Source organism: Lipotes vexillifer, unplaced genomic scaffold (genome assembly GCF_000442215.2).
Source record: "Lipotes vexillifer unplaced genomic scaffold, Lipotes_vexillifer_v1.1 scaffold382, whole genome shotgun sequence".
Lineage (NCBI taxonomy): Eukaryota > Metazoa > Chordata > Mammalia > Artiodactyla > Lipotidae > Lipotes > Lipotes vexillifer.
The window spans coordinates 10,336,137-10,352,945 of record NW_006780611.1 but is presented as its reverse complement, the minus strand read 5'-3'; the positions used below and the strand labels follow the sequence as shown (position 1 = coordinate 10,352,945).

Sequence of the window (16,809 nt, the reverse complement as noted above, 5' to 3'; positions counted from 1 at the left end):
GTGTGTGTGTGTGTGTAGTTGGAGGTAACATACCTAAATCAAGACCTTCCACAGCAGGAAGTCACTATGTAACACTACATAAAATTGAAAAATCAAGAAACAACATTATAAGCATATTTTTAGGTTATTCTAGAAAAAGAAACCAGTTTAAAGAGTTTAAAGTAGGATGGATGACTTTGGGAGTGAGGAGGAGTTGGGGCAGTTCTGTGTTTCAAACATGTGCATGTATTACCTTAATAAAAGTAAAATTTTAGTTGCTTTAATTTTGTTAAAAAGAAAAGCAAATGTCTCTGCGATGCCCGGCAGAGAGTCTGGCTCTGACCTGGCCTCCGGGATGGGCTGGCTCCAGGCGTTGGGACACTGAGGAGGAAGGGTGGGAGGAGGAATGAACGCGGGGGTGGGGGTGGGGGTTCTTTTTGAATTGTAAGGGACACACCCCATCATCAACTCTACAGGGGAAGCTCTTGCTGGCAGCTGCCGGCAGCTGCAGATAAGACCACAAAAGGGGAGGGTCCGAGACAGAGCAGAGGTGCTCGAGCTGGCCAAGCCAGGGCCAAGCCCACTGACTCAGACATTGCAAGCTGGTGAACTCGGGGGCAGCCTGAACTTCACAGCAGCTGCTGTGCTGTTTGTAAACTCCCTCGGAGAGGCCAAGCGGATAATAGCGTTGCTAGGAGATGTGCTTCACAGGGCAGCAGGCTTCCTGGGAGGACCTTTACGTGGCTGGGAGGAAAGTTGGGACAGGCACGGCCTGAACAAAAGGGCTTCTGGGGTGGGGGGAGCTACCAACCATCTGCTGCTGCCTCTGAGGCCTGGAGTGAGGATGGTGCGGAGGACCCGGCGGTGCCCTCCCTTCTGCCATGCGCCCCAGACTTCGGGGCCCAGGAGAGAAAGGAGCCTATACTTGCCCCCCATCACATAGGAGACACACCCCCACTCCGCCCCCAGCAGGGATCAGCTCTTTGCTTCTGAAGAAACCAGTCGGCATTGGCTGCTCCTGGGCACCGTGCAAGGCTGGCAGCTGAACGGAAAAGGGTTCTCAGCCCCACCTTCCCAATCCCCAGCCTTTACAGCTCCCCAGGTGCCCAAAGGTCTCCCTGGGGACTCCAGTGCTTCCAGGAACACCAGGCGCTAGAGCCCCAGTTATGCCCTGAGCAAGTCCCCACCTGGCCGCAGTGTTCTCACCTGACAGAGCCGGGCCAGCCTGGGGATTCAATGAGGCCCCATGTGGGCGAACGCAAGGCATGCAGCAGGTGTTCAATAAAGTCCCTTATTCATTCGAAAAATGCAGAAGGAGTGAGCACCCATCACGTGCCTGGCTCTGTCGCACAGGCTCTCCGCCCAATCCTGCTCTCATGGAGCTGACAGTCCACGAGGGAGACGGAGCAAACCGGGCTCGCAGGCTGTCTGAGCTTAACTGCAAACCGCGGTGAGGCCGAGAGGACTCGGACAGGGGGTCTGGGAGTGGGAGCAAAGGGGAGGCCTTTCTGAGGAGATGCTGGAGGCAAGATGAAGGAGGAGGCTCTGCAGCCACTGGGGAAACTGATGTGCCGGGTGGGCGGGAAAAGGGGTCAATGTGACCGCAGGGCTGGTGGGGCACAGTCTGTGCCTGTCAGGTGCCTGCATTCCCTCGCCAAGTCCAAAGGCATTTCCTGTGCCCTGCGAGTCCTCAGGGATGCACAGGTTCAAAGTGGGACAAGAAGAGAGACTCTAGCTTCTTTGGGGATGAGCATGCTGCACCCCAATATCCACTGAGCCCAGGGCTGGGGCAAAGCCCTCTGGGGTCTGGGAAGCAAATAACCAGTCGTGGTCAGAGCTGCCGGGCCTCGGCGTAAGGAATACCAGGTCTGGTCACTCTACCTGAAACCAACAGTGCAGGTACAGGGAGAAAACAGGAAAACGCAGGACCATGAGAGGAGGGTGGGCATCAGAGCAGGGATCTTGAATTCAAGGGCCCTCCTTCCCATCCCTGCTGGCCTCTCTGGGTACAGGCCAAAGCATCGCTGGCCTGTGACTTGTCTTGGGGCCTCTGGCCACCCCCTCCCCTTCACCCACCCACCACCTGGAGATTTTCTAAACTGCAGTTTCCAATCACATCGCATTTTTGTGTATCACCAGTAAAAAGAAAATCTAAGTTTCCCTCTGTGTCCCACAAGGCTTTGTGTGTCCCCGTCCCTGCTCCCATGGCAATGCCCTCCGGTTGCTGGTCTCTCCTCTGGCCGTGGCCGGCCCCCTGCACAGCTCCCAGCACCTCCCAGCCCAGCACGCTGGGACTCCTCTCTGCCCAGAATGAATGCTCATCCACGGTACGACATGGCGGACGCTGACTCATTCTCTAAGACACTGCTCCCTGCCCACCCCAGGCCAGGGCCACTGGGACAGAGCAGAGCGTCCCTGTCCCCTTGCGCTGACAGTTTAGGTGGCACAGACGTCCGGAGAGCAGGCGGGTTGAGGGCGGGCTTGCCCAGGGCCCAGCACAGGGCCTGGCCGGTGCTTGCAACTTGGTATAGGAGCGGGTGATGCTTTCACACCACACATGAGAACTGCCCCCCGAAAGGCAGCGAGTCACCTGTCCCAGTAGCACAGGCTCCTCCAGGGACAAAGCCCTCAGAATTAAGACACGTGGGGATGGAGGTCCAGTCCTGCTACCACCTTACCGCGGACCCCTGGATAAGCCCCTTACCCGTCTGTACCTGGGGCTTCTACCTACAAATGGACCACTCATTTGCTGCCCACTCCCCCATCAGAGATGCCGGCACTGAGAAATGAGACACAGGTGGAGGGTCCCTGCTCCCAGGTCTCTGTGGAGGTGTTTGGGGGCCACATCACAAAGCGCCTCAGCAGGTGAGACTCTGGCTACACGTGTGCTGGTACCTGGATGGAAACCGTGAAGGGGTTCAAGAAGTGACGGCTGGCCCTTCAGGGAGGAAGCTGGGACACCCAGACAAGGTGGGCGCACAGCCCCCGGCCCGGCTCTGCAGCCCGCTCCCCCGGCCCTCCCGGCGCCGCTCGCGCTGTCCTCACCCTCGTAGCAGTCGCGCACGGTGCCGAAGTACACGTAGTACTGGTCGTTGGTAAAGAAGAGGAGGCTGAGCCAGGAGTCGAAGGCGTAGATGGGCACGATGAATAGGACGCGCACGATGTAGCGCTGCTCGTTGGGGCAGCTGTAGCAGCGCAGGTGCATGTAGATCTGGGGGCAGAGGGGCCGGGTCAGCCAGAGCCCACGGCCCGCCTTGGCCCGCCTGCTCCACAGAAGGAGGAGACCAGCCCGTGTCTAGCTCCGTCCTCACTAGCGCTGGGACCAAGTTACTCAACCCTGAGCCTTGGCGTCCTCCTCTGTAAAGTGTGACGACACAAAACTTCCGTCGCGAGGCTGTGGGAGCATCAACCACGGGGCGCGTGAAGCTTGCAGGCTGCGCGTGGTGGCCACGGGGCCACGCCCGAGACCGTGCACATCAGCCAGGGATGTGCCGGCATCCACAGCTGTGACGAGCTCCCTGGGGACCCGTGTGCACGGCCAGGTTTGGGAACTGGGTGCCTGGTGCAGAGGAGGCTACTAACAAGCGTGTGCGTGTCCCTCCGCCGCCTGGCCTTTCTAAACACCTGGCCCCTGGGGCATGGAGCTAAGACACAGGCGTCCAGGTGGTCGCCCACCCCACCCTGTCCCTTAACTAACTTATGGTGTAGAGGGCGGGAGGGACGGGACCCTCACTTTCACAGAAGGTGGGAGCACTTCCTGGCTGAATGGCTGCAGTGATGGCCTGTCTCATTTTCCCATCTGTTGAACAGGCGCAGTGCTGCCTGCCTTGCTGGGAAGTTGGGAGAATGCAATGTAGTTTTTAGAAAGCAGGAGAAAAAAAAAAGCTGCATACAAATGCCAAGAACTGCTCTAACCACGATGCACAGTCCCAGCAGCCAGAGTCTCTCGTCTCCGCTCCCATGACTTCATGCTTGGCCCAGCCGAGCCCTGGGCTTGCGAGGAAGAGAACAAAGTATTCCCCATCTGCTGTGAGCCAACCACCTTGGAAGCAGTCGAGTTCTAGAAGGGACGGAGAACACTGGGACCCGAACAGGCTCAGCCTCCCCTCTTCGCTTGGCAACCTTCAAACCTTCCTAAGGGCAGCCAAGGCACATCCCAGCCCACGGCAGCCTCCCCGGGGACAGCGAGCACAGGGGGATGCGAGGCTTGACTTCTATCCCAGCTCCGCCACCAACCTGTACGTGACTAGGCTAGTTCCCCTCCCTCCTCCCTCTCTGGGTGTCAATTTTCTCATCTGCAAAGGGGTCACTGCCATCCTGTGCCCCTGCACAGTTCCCAGGCTCCCCTGCAGTTTAGGCTAGACACATGACCAGTTCTGGCCCTTGGAAGTGGGCCATTTCTGGTTGAGAAGGTTAAACACCCAGAGTGCTTTCTGCACACGCCCCTCCCCATAGTTGTCAGATGGATGATGTCTTTAAAGCTGCAAGATGCTGGAGCCACAGAACGGAAACTGACCTGCACTGGGCTGACAGAGCAGGAACCTGACTCCCCCGGGTGAAGCCCCTGAGACTTCGGGCTTATTTTTTACTGCAGTGCGGCCCGGCCTGGCCTAACTAATACTCTGTTGGACAACAAACCTTTTAGGACCTCCCTAGTGGGCTGGGGCTCACTGGCTCAGGGGCTCCTGCCCGGCCTGGGTACCTGGTGGCAGGTGATGAGCAGGGCCGTCCAAACGAAGAAGCCAGAGATGGCCTGAGCGGCGGTTGTCATCAGGAACACGGGCTGCTCCATGGCTGTGGGGCTGCCTTCGGGCATCACGGAGACACTGGGCGAGGCTGCTGCTGTTGTGGGCGACGCTGGATCTGGGGCCAGTGCGGCCCCCCTCACAGTCATGGTGCCTGGCAGCAGGGGGCTTCCTGAGAGAAACCTTCGGGGTAAGCGATGAGCTGGCCTAGAGAGAGGGAACCGCAATGTTAGCCTCCTTCCAAGCGTCAGTGGCGGTGTTGGAAAGAACCTTCCAGGTCTCTACTTCCACCTTCAAAATGTGACCAGACCCTGACCACGTCTCACTCCAGCCCCCAGCATGTCTCCCCTGGATTAATGGAACAGGCTCCTGACCAATCTCTCTGCTTCTGCCCTTGCCCACACCATCCCCACACGGCAGCCGTGTGAACCTTGTAAGATGTTAGCCAGACTGGGTCCCTCCTCTGCTCAAAACCCTCCAACAGCTCCCATCTCCATCGGAGTATAAGCTGCTGTCCTTACAGAGCACGTGCGCCCTCCATGCTCTCTGATCTCATCACAATTCCCATCTCGATCCTTCCCTCCGGCCACACTGGCCTCCTGCTGTTACTTGGACACGCCAAGCCTGCTCCTGCCACAGGGCCTTTGCACTGGCTGTCTCTGCCCAGCCATACAACTTGCTCCCGCACTTCCTTTAGGCCTCTGCCCTGACCACCTGCTCAAATGTGGCAAGCCCTCCCTCACCCCAGGTGCTCCTGACCACTTGGCTTTGCTTGATTTCTCTCCAGAGCACTCACTACCATCCGACTCCATCTGACAAACTGTACATTACTCACATGTTCATTAAGTGCCTCCTGCACCAGACACAAGCTCCCTGAGGGCAGGGGCCCCGTTCTGCTCAGGACTGGAGCTCTGGCACTTGGAACAGTGTGGGCACACAGCAGGTGTTCAGTAATTACCTGCTGGCTCCGCCCATCTTTACACCTCCGGCTCTAGCAAGATCACTTTAGCACTGAGGGATCCCCTCTACGGGTATGTGTCTTTTCTTTGCCATCTCTCCCCAGTTTCCCTAATGGCTAACATCCATTCCTCACCAACCAGCTGTGCCGTTCTGGAGACTTTGTGGCCCTTCCCCACCAACAAACTGCTCACCTTTTAATTTAGCTCATGTATCACTCTTCCTAAAAGCCTGTCCTGTTCACCTTCCCCAGTCAGGTACTCCCATGCATCTCACCCGCCTCTGTTGTTCTACATAACACGCCATTCTGTCATTTGCTCGCGTTTACCCTCCTAAGACTGCCTACTCTTTGAGGCAAGACCACTTTTCCATCTTTAAATCCCCAGCACCGAGCTGAGCACCAAGGCCATTTGTAACATTTATTTTATTATCTGTTGATTTTCACAACTTATTTCAAAAGGAATTTGAGGTACTTCAGAGAGAAGCAAAGAACAGAGTTGAGGAAGCTGGCAGAAAGGAAGATTCTGGGTGGGAGAGATGGGAGTGGGCGGGACACAGGATGGCGCTCCAGGGTCCCAGGCAGTTACCCCAGGTGGGCTGTCATGTCAGCCCCGCACTTCCTGGTGGCAACAAATGAATGGTTTCACGCTGGACGGTAACCCAGATGTTATGGGAAGAGCTGTTGTTAGGGATCTCCTGGCAAGTTTACAAACAGGGACCAATGCTGGCCGGGGGCTAGACCCGCTCTCAAAGAGCAAAGCCATTCTGTCAGAACCACCCGGAACTGCTCTTGGGAGGGCTGGCCACTCCTGCATCCGCGGGCTTCCGAGACCCAAGGCCCTGACGGAAGTGCCTTTCAGTGCTGCCACCTGTTGACAGGTTAGGCATGCCGTCCTGGGGCCACGGAGTCTCCTGGCGACAGAGGCCCTGGAAGACTAACCTGCAATGGACCAGGCGACCAACCAACCACTGATGCAAACAGATGCAAAGGTGAGAGTCGAAAGGGCCCTGGCCGGGGCTCATGTCTCAGCTCCACCGCAACCAGCCATGTGTCTGCACGGGTTCACTGGGCCCAGAGGGTCCCCACTGCCTGACCCAGAAGATGGCCAAACCCCCAAACCCAACCATCTCAGCCTGAACCCTGAGGTCAGCCCAGATGACCTCTCCCCGTGCCCTCCCAGTCTGAGCTGATATTCTCAGCCAAAACATTCTGACACCGACGGGAGGTTTCCCTGGGCCTTCCTGGGGTGCACCATGACCCCGCAACAAAGAAGAGTCTCTTTGACCGCCCTTCTGCCCCCACCTGAGCCATGTCTGCTCTTAGCTGTAAGTTATTACCCCAGGAGAGCCCTCTATATTGCTATTTTCCTATAAAAATAAATGATCTCTAACACACCAACCGAGAGAAGAATCTAGATTAAAAACTCAAAACTGGAGACGTCATCTATATAAAGAAACTCAAAACTGGAGAAGGTGTCTATATAAAGGCTGGTGGTGCTTTGAAAAAGAGACACAGTGACAAGACTAAGAATAGCTCCTGTAAGTATGGTTGCAAAACTGAAAACCAGTGCCAGAAATATTTCCAGCAAAAGAAGATTTGGGTTGTAAATCATCATCTTCGTCTGTCATCCCAAATTAAATGAACAAACACAAGGAAATGGGAGGGGGGCTTCAGGAAGTACAAATACTCCCCAGTCTTCTCCTTCTGAGCCAGGGCCGGGCGTGTCAAAGGCTGTTTTGTTGAGAAGGCCCTGTACAGACAGACTCCCCAGAGGGGAGACCGCTGAGCTCTGACCCCACCCTAACCCGCACCACAGGTAACCCTCCAGGGCATCTGTGTGGCCTGTGGGAGCTGATGAAGGCTCCGCCCTGTTTCTTGCTGGGACTCTGCTTCCTCACACTCAAGTGCCCTCCTTATGTAGGTCATCTGGTTCCCAAGAAGTTCACTCAAGAGAGGGCAGGTGACCTGCCCCCAAATTAGACGCTGGACTTAAACCCAGGTCCTCTAACACGTTTTAGGTGCCTACTGTCTACCAACCCGGGCCGTGGATGAGCTGCCCTCGGGCTCCAGAGCCCCCTTCCAGGACAGGGGTCACGGCCATCTCACCAGGGCCCTGACTTCTTGCAGGAAGGGGAGGGAGGTGCTTCCCAGGAGGGGAAGCCAAACCTGGGCGAGCACTCCGGCGGCCCGTCCCGCACTGGCCACGCTCCATACTGGGGGCCCTGGGATATACAAACCATTTACCTTGCTCTCCGGCGGCCCTCGCTGTTTGCAAACCATTTTTCCCAACATGATCTCATGCTTTCTCTCACAGCAATTCTGAAGTAAGTAACGTTATCTACATCTTAGAGATGAGAAAAATGATGTGAAACTGGGTTTTACAGCTTGCTGGGGTAGCACCAAACGACTTGAGGGTTTTCATAATAACCCCCCAAAATACTTCAGGCAATGCTCTGACTTACAGATGCAGGGTCCCCAGCACCCAGAGAGGCAGGTGAAGGCAGCTCCTGGAAGGCTGTCTCCCAGAGCTCACCCTGTTCCCAGGATCCCAGGCAGCTCACAGCACTAGACCCCTGAAAACTTCACAGAGTGTGGGTGCTGGTGGCAGAGGATGTACACTGGGGTCCCATCCTTTCACACTTGGGACGGGCACCTACCTGGAAAGGACCTCTGCCTGCCCGGGTCCCACAGGTGAGCAGGACACTGGCCCGGTGAAGCCCCGGACCTGGGAGAAGTGGGAGTTTGCTCCCCAGGGAAAAGCCCCAGCCCACCCCAGCCCACCCCGGCTGCCTTTCTTCAGTGCGGCACACACATGCCAGAGGGGGGGACACACGGATGCAGCTCAGAACCCCAGGTGCTCTGGCAGGTCCCCTGTATTTTCTAAATCGACTGAACGTTAAACTTCTGCCAGGGTCAGGCAGAGAGCCTGAGGGGATACACTGGAGTCATCTTTCCAACAAACACATCCGGAGGCCTCTGGATGCTGTGCTGGGCATGGAAGACCTGGCCTCGGCCTCAAGGACTCACAGCTCCTCTGCACGCCTGCTCGATGCAACGGGGCTACCCGGAGGCCTTACTTACCCCACCGCACTGCACAAGGGTGAGTGCCGAGCACCCAGGGAACCCCGAGGAAGCACCAACTGCCTTGGCCAAGGCTGGGGACAGGGGTGGGCTAGGCTTTGAAGCGGCAGGAACTTTGGGGCAGAGTCTCTATGGAGCGTAACCGAGCTTCAGCTGTGAAGTCACCAAGCCGAGTTCCTGCCAGACTCCACCGCCTGCTGGCTTGACTTCACCTCTCAGAGCTTCAGCTGCCTCATCTATAATATTTGAGGGTGACGACGTCATTGTCGGGGGAGTGTTCCGCTTTACACAAGCCCATTAGTAAATGGAGACAGAACGCGACCAAAAAATGACCATTTTGCAACTCCTAACACAAATAATGGGCATAGATACAGATCATCAGTGGATGATGAAACCACTAAGTGAGAGGCTGATGGGGAACTTGATAAGGGATGGAACAGGCAGCACCCTCCAAACCCACAGTCAAGGTCAACATCACTAAAGAGGGGCAGCCAGAAGTGTTGAGCCCCCTAGTGAGGTGCACAGGCAGCACACAGCACCAACTAGGAAGGACCCTCACCCCAAAAGTGAACTGGAATCAAAACAAGTCGCTAGAACTAACCACCAGTATCCAGGAAATACAGAGGGTAGCAAAACAGATGATACCACCAGGAAGTAGGAGCCAAAGCCAGACCACGGGACGGTCTATAGGACAAATGACCTGGTTTCTCCCAGGAATTAGTGGCTTATAAACAAAGGTGGCTGAGGGGCTGTTATAGAACAAGGGCCAAGGAGACGTTACACTAAATGCAATGTCTACTAGACCTTGTTGGGTCCTGATGCGAACAAACCAATGATTAAAAGAAGACATCTTTACATCTTTGAAATACACAGCACACAGGAATTCTTGCCAATTTTGTTAGGTGCATGGTGGGTATGTAAAAATAAAAGTCCTTATCAATGGAGGAAGAATGATCTTTTTAATAAATAGTGCTGGAACAATTGGATATCCAGAAGCAAAAAAGAAAAAGAACCTTAACCTAAACCCTATACCATATATAAAAATTAATTCAAAACGGATCATGGATTTAAATGTAAAGTGTAAGACTACAAAACTTTTAGAAGACACAGGAGAAAATCCTTGAAACCTAGGGCTAGGAGAAGTGTTCTTAGACTTGACACCAAAAGCATGACCCTGTAAAAGGAAAAATTGACTGGACTTCACTAAAAGTAACTTTCATGCTGTGGCTCTGTGAACAGGATGAAAAGACAAACCACACAGTGGAAGAAAATATCTTCCAGCCACATATCCAACACACCAGCATCCAGAATACAGAGTACAGGAAGAATGCTCAAAGCTCAAGAGTAAAAAAAAAAAAAAAAAAAAAAAAAAAAAAAAACAAAAACACTCCAAACAATCCAATCAGAAAATGAGCAAAAGACATGAACAGACATTTCACTCAAGAAGGATCGTGGCCAACACATAAATAGCTGTTCAACATTAGCAATTAGGGAAATGCAAACTAAAACCACGATGAGATATCACTACCCACATATAAATACGAAATAGTGACATCAAATGCTGGTGAGGATGCAGAGAAACTGGCTTTCCCATACATTCCTGGTGGGAGTATAAAATGGCTGAGCGGCTCTGGAAGAGAGTTTGGCAGTTTCTTGTAAAACTAACATGCACCTACCATACAACCCAGTAATCACTTTTAGACATTTATCCTAGAGATATGATTGTACATTCACCCAAAAACGTATACACAAATGTTCACAGCAGCTGTTTGTAATCCTCAAAACATGGCAATAGTCCAAACGTCCTTCAACGGGTGAAAGGTTAAACTCTGCTCTATCCAGACCATGGAATACTACCCAGCAACAAAAAGGAACAAACTATTGACACAGGCAACAGTCCAAACAGATCTCAAGGCACTACGTTTAGTGAAAATAGCCAATCTCAAAAGATCACATACTGCCCGATTCCGTTTATATAACATTCTCAAGATGACAGATCTATAAAGATGGAGAACAGATTAGTGGTTGGCGGAGGCAGCAAGGAAAGTGGGCGCACAGATACCCAGAGGGTAACACAGGGAGCTCCCTCCAGGCGGTGAGATACTTTGTATCTTGATAGTGGTGGTAGCTACAGGGGTCTACAGGAGACAAAACTGCATAGAACTACACACACATAAGAACAGTGAAAACTGAATAAGGTCTCTCGTCTAGTTAACAGTACTGTACTAACGTCCACGTCCTGGTTTTGATACTGTCCTACAGTAATTTGAGATGTCACCATTGGGGGGAAAAAAGGTACATGGGACTCTACATACTATTTTTGCCACTTCCTGTGAGCCTATAATTATTTCAAAATTTAAAAGTTTTTAAAGGGTTTTTATCAAGGAGAGGTGTACAATGAACTACTTAAGAGCAAAAAAGAACATGACATCTGGGCTTTTGCTCTTTGAAAAGGGGGAGAGAGACAGATGCAACAAGATTGCCAGATGTTGCTAACTGTAGCAGCTGAGTGACTGATGGGTAGAAATGCATTCTATGAATACTATGCACTCTACTTGTGTTAGAAATTTTCCATAATAAAAAGCTTTAGACTGTAGAACAGTAGAATTTTCCACCAAATTTGTGAAGAGATGGGCAGTCACTCAGGAAATTGTATCAGAGATTTACTGGTTATCTTGTAGAAATGCAATCAGAAAGATTTGTCAAACCTAACAACTGAGCTTAACACATCTTTCTTTTTTTTTTGCGGTACGCGGGCCTCTCACTGCCGCGGCCTCTCCCGTTGCGGAGCACAGGCTCCGGACGCGCAGGCTCAGCGGCCATGGCTCACGGGCCCAGCCGCTCCGCGGCATGTGGGATCCTCCCAGACCGGGGCATGAACCCGTGTCCCCTGCAACGGCAGGGGGGCTCTCAAACACTGCACCACCAGGGAAGCCCAACACATCTTTCTTTTACCAAAAAAAAAAAAAAAAAAAGTTCTAATTCCCCATTTTTTCCTATGACCACTGGTTATCAGAGCTATGCTTCCCAGGGATGTTTCAAAAACACCTTAAGGCATATTTAATATGTCCCTTCACAGGAAAGGCATGTTATCACAATGAATGAGAAAGGAACTGCTCTTCGAAAGAAACCTCAGTTAGGGCAGAGCTTTCTGGAAAAGTATATGTGAAAATGCTTCTCCTGTTGTAGGATTTTATCACCAAAGACAGTATGTCTGTAACTTACAAAATGCTCATATCTGAGCTCCTAAAAGCCTACGTAACAGAATTTTCTAATCTGTTTAAAAATTTCCAAAGCATTTGAGTGGGTTTGGGACTCATGTGTTAAGAACTTTAAAATACCTTCCATTTAGTTCACAAGAACATCTGATTGGCATCAGGGAGGATGGAAATGTACTAGCCAAATTTCAACAAATCCTCTGCGTACACAGTGGATGGGATGGAAAAATGAGTAACCCGATTTAGAAAAAAAGCCAATGATGCATTTCCTCTGTGTGCAGCTACATGTCCTGGGCATCTTTTTCAGGGACGGCGGCCATTAAAACCAAGTATCTAAACAAACGGCTCTTTCCCAGAGCATCAGAGGACAGTTTCCAAAAATAAGTACATGAAGTCAAAAGGTTTTTGTACCACCAACAAAACTTTTTTTTTTTTAATTTTTAAAAATTATTACATCTTTAACTCATCCTTTGATTTCTGTTTTTGGTGTAGGTTTTATAATATACAAAGTATAACTAACGTAATACAAGTATAGAATAACTTCATCACTATCCATATATTGGGGGTGCATGCCCCCAAAGTTCTACTACTGAAAGGGATGTGTGGGTAAAGAAGGTCTAAAGAGTGGTGCTGTAAGCGGTGGGAAGAGCCAGTCGATGACATGGCTCTTAACTTTCTCTGCAATGTCTCTGCCTCTGCCCTCCCGCCGCCCTCAGTCCCAGGCTGAATCAGACCAAAAGCCCAGTCAAGGCCTGGTCCTGCCTCTCTCTCCCAGTGGCCCACCTACTGGCAAGGTGGCTCCACACCCGGGCCCTCACTCACCCGCCTCCCTTGCAATCCTAGGCTCTGCGTCGGGGAAAATGAGCTGGAATCTCGGCGCCACCACCCAGCCGGGACTGGATGTCTCCAAATTTGTTTCCTGGGTGCATCGTGCTGTAACCAGGACCCTGGGGCCAAATGAGTTTAGGAATTCAGAGCTTTGCAGACTTTAGGAAGGACTGTGGTGCTGCATATGGTGCTTAGGCAGTAACACCCCCAGAGGGGTCTGGGCGGCGCCCCAAAATCAAACACACACTACCTTCCACAGAGAAAGGTGAGATATTTTTAAAGACCCTAATTAGTCTCGCATCAATTCAGGTCAGATTTTTGCCACGAAATTAGCTTGCTGCAGACTCAGGAAGAACCTTGGGGATTTCGAGCGCTCTGGATTCCAGAAAGGTGGAGAAGGGACTTGGGCGCGGACCATCCTCCGGAGCTCCGGGGAGGTTGATGCTCAAGGAAGCAGGAATCCAGTGTGGTTTATTTTCCCACTTATTTTCAAACATGACCCCATCCCGCCTCCTGACCTGAAATCCTTTGAGAACCTGTGAGGCTCTGAAGGTGGGACGCAGTCCCGACTCCTCTGCAGAGCCCAGGGTCCTGCCAGCTGGGTCCCAGCCTCCCTCCCTAAGTGTTGGCAATACCGGGTCCCTCCACATGTAGCTCTGGCCCCTGTGCCAACGCACCCTCCCCTCTGCCCTGGTCCTCGTGGCGGGTGACAACTTTCACTCACAGGTCATCCTCAACGTCACGGCCTCACCGAGGGCCGGCCCACTCACTCCCGCCCAGCCGCACCGTGCTTGCTCCATGAGGTTTGTTCTGACAGTGTTCCCGTCTCCCCACACCTGAGTCATCGCTCTGTAGGCCTGGCACAGTGCCAGACACACAGCAGGGACCTGGAAGAGAAGAATCAATCAGATGACTGATGAATGTCTGGCATTAAGCCACGTGCTGCACGCTGCCGGCTCTCCGTCACTTGGTCCCCTCCCCACCATCCAGAGCTCAGCTAAGGACCCGGACATTCGGCTGGAGGGAGGGATGGGCTGGGTGAGGGCAAAGGATGGAGGCTGAGTCACACCATCTCACACACATCTTCCACTGTGGAGAGCCACACCAATGAGGGCAAAGAACTTGCCCTACGTGCCTCCATCAGGACACAGCCCAGTCCACCTGGTGCGAGCAACAGGAAAGTGAGAACCTGCCAAGATAGACACATTTTTACCAGCTGGCACAATCTAGCAATGTTCTGCCAGAATAAGGAAGCTCCCAATCAAACAGGGCTAGAAGTCTCCTGGGGCAGGAACACTGATCAAGGAACCTCTGAAGGGTGATCACTCATCCCTGTCTTCTCCCCAACCAGCCTGCAAGCTTGTGGAGGTCAGAGGTCATGTCTTATGTGTAGCTCTGATGCCCAGCACCTACCTCAGAGCCTGGATACGGTTAGCACTCAACAGGCTTTGGCTGGATAAGGGGGCAACTGAATGAATGTTTGGGCTTTGCAGTTCCTTCCAACTCTAAAACTCTATGACACCCTCCACCATCCTTGTACCAAGTCCCGGGAATGGCATGTTATCCTGCTCCCCCCACCACCACCCCCAGATCTTTATTCCCACCTGCCTTTGTAGCTATCCCCTTCTACGGCCTATTACAGTTTGCACGTGGCATGTCTTCCTTGGTCTTTACCATAATTGTGATTAGATTTGTTCCCTTAACATCCTGTGAGTGGGGCTCCATGAGGGCAGGGACCAAGTACTGTGATGAAAAAGTACTTGCTGAATGACTGCTTTGGGGATATGTTGACAGACACTCGGCCAGGGGTGTACCCAGAGCAGGCCTGTGGCACTCTACAGTTGACAAAGCGCTCCTGACAGCCGTGTGGAGTAGGTCTTATTGCCGTCAGAACATCCTGGCAGGAGTATCAAGGTCCCCGGAGAGGGCCTTGGGGAGCACCAAGCCGCAAGGTTGGAGAGTGCACCTTGTGGGTGCAGAAAGCCAGGCTTCAGGGGATAGAGGGAACAGGGTCGGGCAGACCCAGCTCCCAAGAAAAGGGAGGAGTGCCAGTTTATGAATGTCCTCTCCACCTCCTATTAGCTGCCAGAAGGGCACTTGAGAGCACAGGATCGGAGTACAGGGAAGTGAGGGGTCTCGAGTAAAATTCAACCAGGCCCTGGTGAGGCCTGATGAACCAAGCCATGCCTTAGCAAACAACTCGGAGTGATGCAAACGCTCACGTTCCCCTAACACAAGCCCCACCCCGTCCTTCTCTGGGAGGGACGTCTCTGGCTGACTCCCTTTCTGAAGACACCCACCTCTTCCAGAAAAGCTACAGAGCTCTGTGTTGTCACTAGACTCAGCCAACTGCCTTGGAATTTAGGTATTTCAGAGAATCTCACCATCTCACCCAGATTTTATTCTACCATTTCGCTTCATGCTTGGGAGACACCTTGCTGTTTTGTGTCTCCCACGGATTTCCTGCCGGGAAGGCTGAATAATGGCCTCCCAAAGATGTGCACATCCTAAACCCCTGCACCTGTGAATATTTTACCTTAAAATGGCCAAAGTGACCTTGCAGGTGTGATTAAGTAAAGGATCTTGAGATAAAGAGATTACCCCAGATTATCTGAGTAGGCCAGATATTATCACAAGGGTTCTTACAAGAGTGGGAAAGAGAGGCTCTGAAGCTGGAGGAAGGGCCCTGAGCCAAAGAACGCATGTGGCTTCTAGAAGCTGGAAAAGGCAAGGAAACAGATTCTCCCCTTGAGCCTCCGGAAGGAACACGGCCCTGCCAGTGCCTTGATTTTAGCCCCGTGCAATACACTTTAGACTTCTGGCCTCAAAACCAGAAGATAATAAGTTCGCATTTTAAGTCACTAAGTTTCTGGCAGTTTGTTACCAGCAGCAGTAGGAAACTAATACACCTAGTTTACAGATGAGGAAACAGAGGCCTGGAGGGCTAAAGTCATTTGCCCACAGAATCCTGGTAAATGGCTCCTCACGCTGCCCGTGCCGTCCTGTCAGGTGCCCAGATATCCAAGGGCTGTTGAAGAGCCATGGGCTCTGGAGTCAGACACCTGGACTTCACTTCCAGCTCTGTCACTTACTCGCTCTGCGTCTGCAGGCAAGTTATACAACCTCTCCCTGCTGCAGCTTCCTCAGCGGTAAAATGGGCTGCAGCCACACTTAGCTCCGAGGGAGCTGTAGGGAAGAAACAAGTCACTATAAGGAAAGCACTGCGAAAAGGGCCCGGCACCGTACGACGTTACCTGTGATGATTCACTCCCGTTTCAATCACTGCATCCTTCAGCCAGGCCGAGAGAGCACACTCCCAACGGTCTCTGAGACCAAGGCCAGTCCTGTCTCTGGTAGTTGGCTCTTTTTTTAAATCTTCTGAGGTCATAGTTTCATTCATCAGTTTCAGGTCCAAAGCCTTTTGAGCTGCACCCATGAAGTGCTCGCTCGGGCAGTCGCTACACACCCACGGGCCAAACTGGGCTGGCAACACGCTCGCAAGCACATCTGCAGAATACGGAATACGAACGCAGCCTGGGAGGGGTTTTGGTTCTTTTATTTAAGATACAGGGAGGAATCTCCACCTTTGCAGAGCTCACTAGGCAGCACTTGACCTGAGCACGGTTAATCTGAACTGGCCACTGCTCTCACTTCAGTTGCCTGGGGATGATGGGCCCTCCGGTCCCTGGGGGCTGTTTGTTCTGTGGACTTCTGGGTGGCTGTCTTTTGGGGGAGGCTGACCCACATCAGAGCAGGTCAGCAACCCACAGCCTGGCCCTCCTCCAGAGGAGATTAGAGGGAAAGCGCAGCCAAGGGCTGGGCGGTGCTGCCTGGTTAGCCTTTGGGAAAAGGATCACATGCCCTCACGAGGGGGCAGGGTCCCATCTCTCAGTTCCGCTCCCCATCGATCAACACGGACAAGCTGAGGCCACGCTAGTGGTTCCACATCTGTCCCTGTTCTCCTGGGGTCAAGTTCCCACGAATCTCTCAACAGGAAAGA

General features: G+C 52.7%; 1 protein-coding gene across 3 annotated transcripts in view; it reads right to left on the bottom strand.

Annotated features, from left to right (window-relative positions):
- The window catches only part of TMEM184B (transmembrane protein 184B), a 48,546-nt gene that overhangs the window by 18,131 nt on the left and 13,606 nt on the right, over positions 1-16,809 (bottom strand). For 2 of the 3 annotated variants that reach the window (XM_007454025.1, XM_007454026.1), the window contains exons 2-3: positions 4,682-4,931; positions 3,025-3,190 (exon numbers count right to left, since the gene is read on the bottom strand). In XM_007454025.1, the coding sequence (XP_007454087.1) occupies positions 3,025-3,190; positions 4,682-4,873 (358 nt within the window). In that variant the 5' untranslated portion in view covers positions 4,874-4,931. Of the gene's footprint in view, positions 1-3,024; positions 3,191-3,872; positions 3,973-4,681; positions 4,932-16,809 lie in introns of all 3 variants that reach the window. The other variant, XM_007454027.1, reaches the window with a different exon arrangement.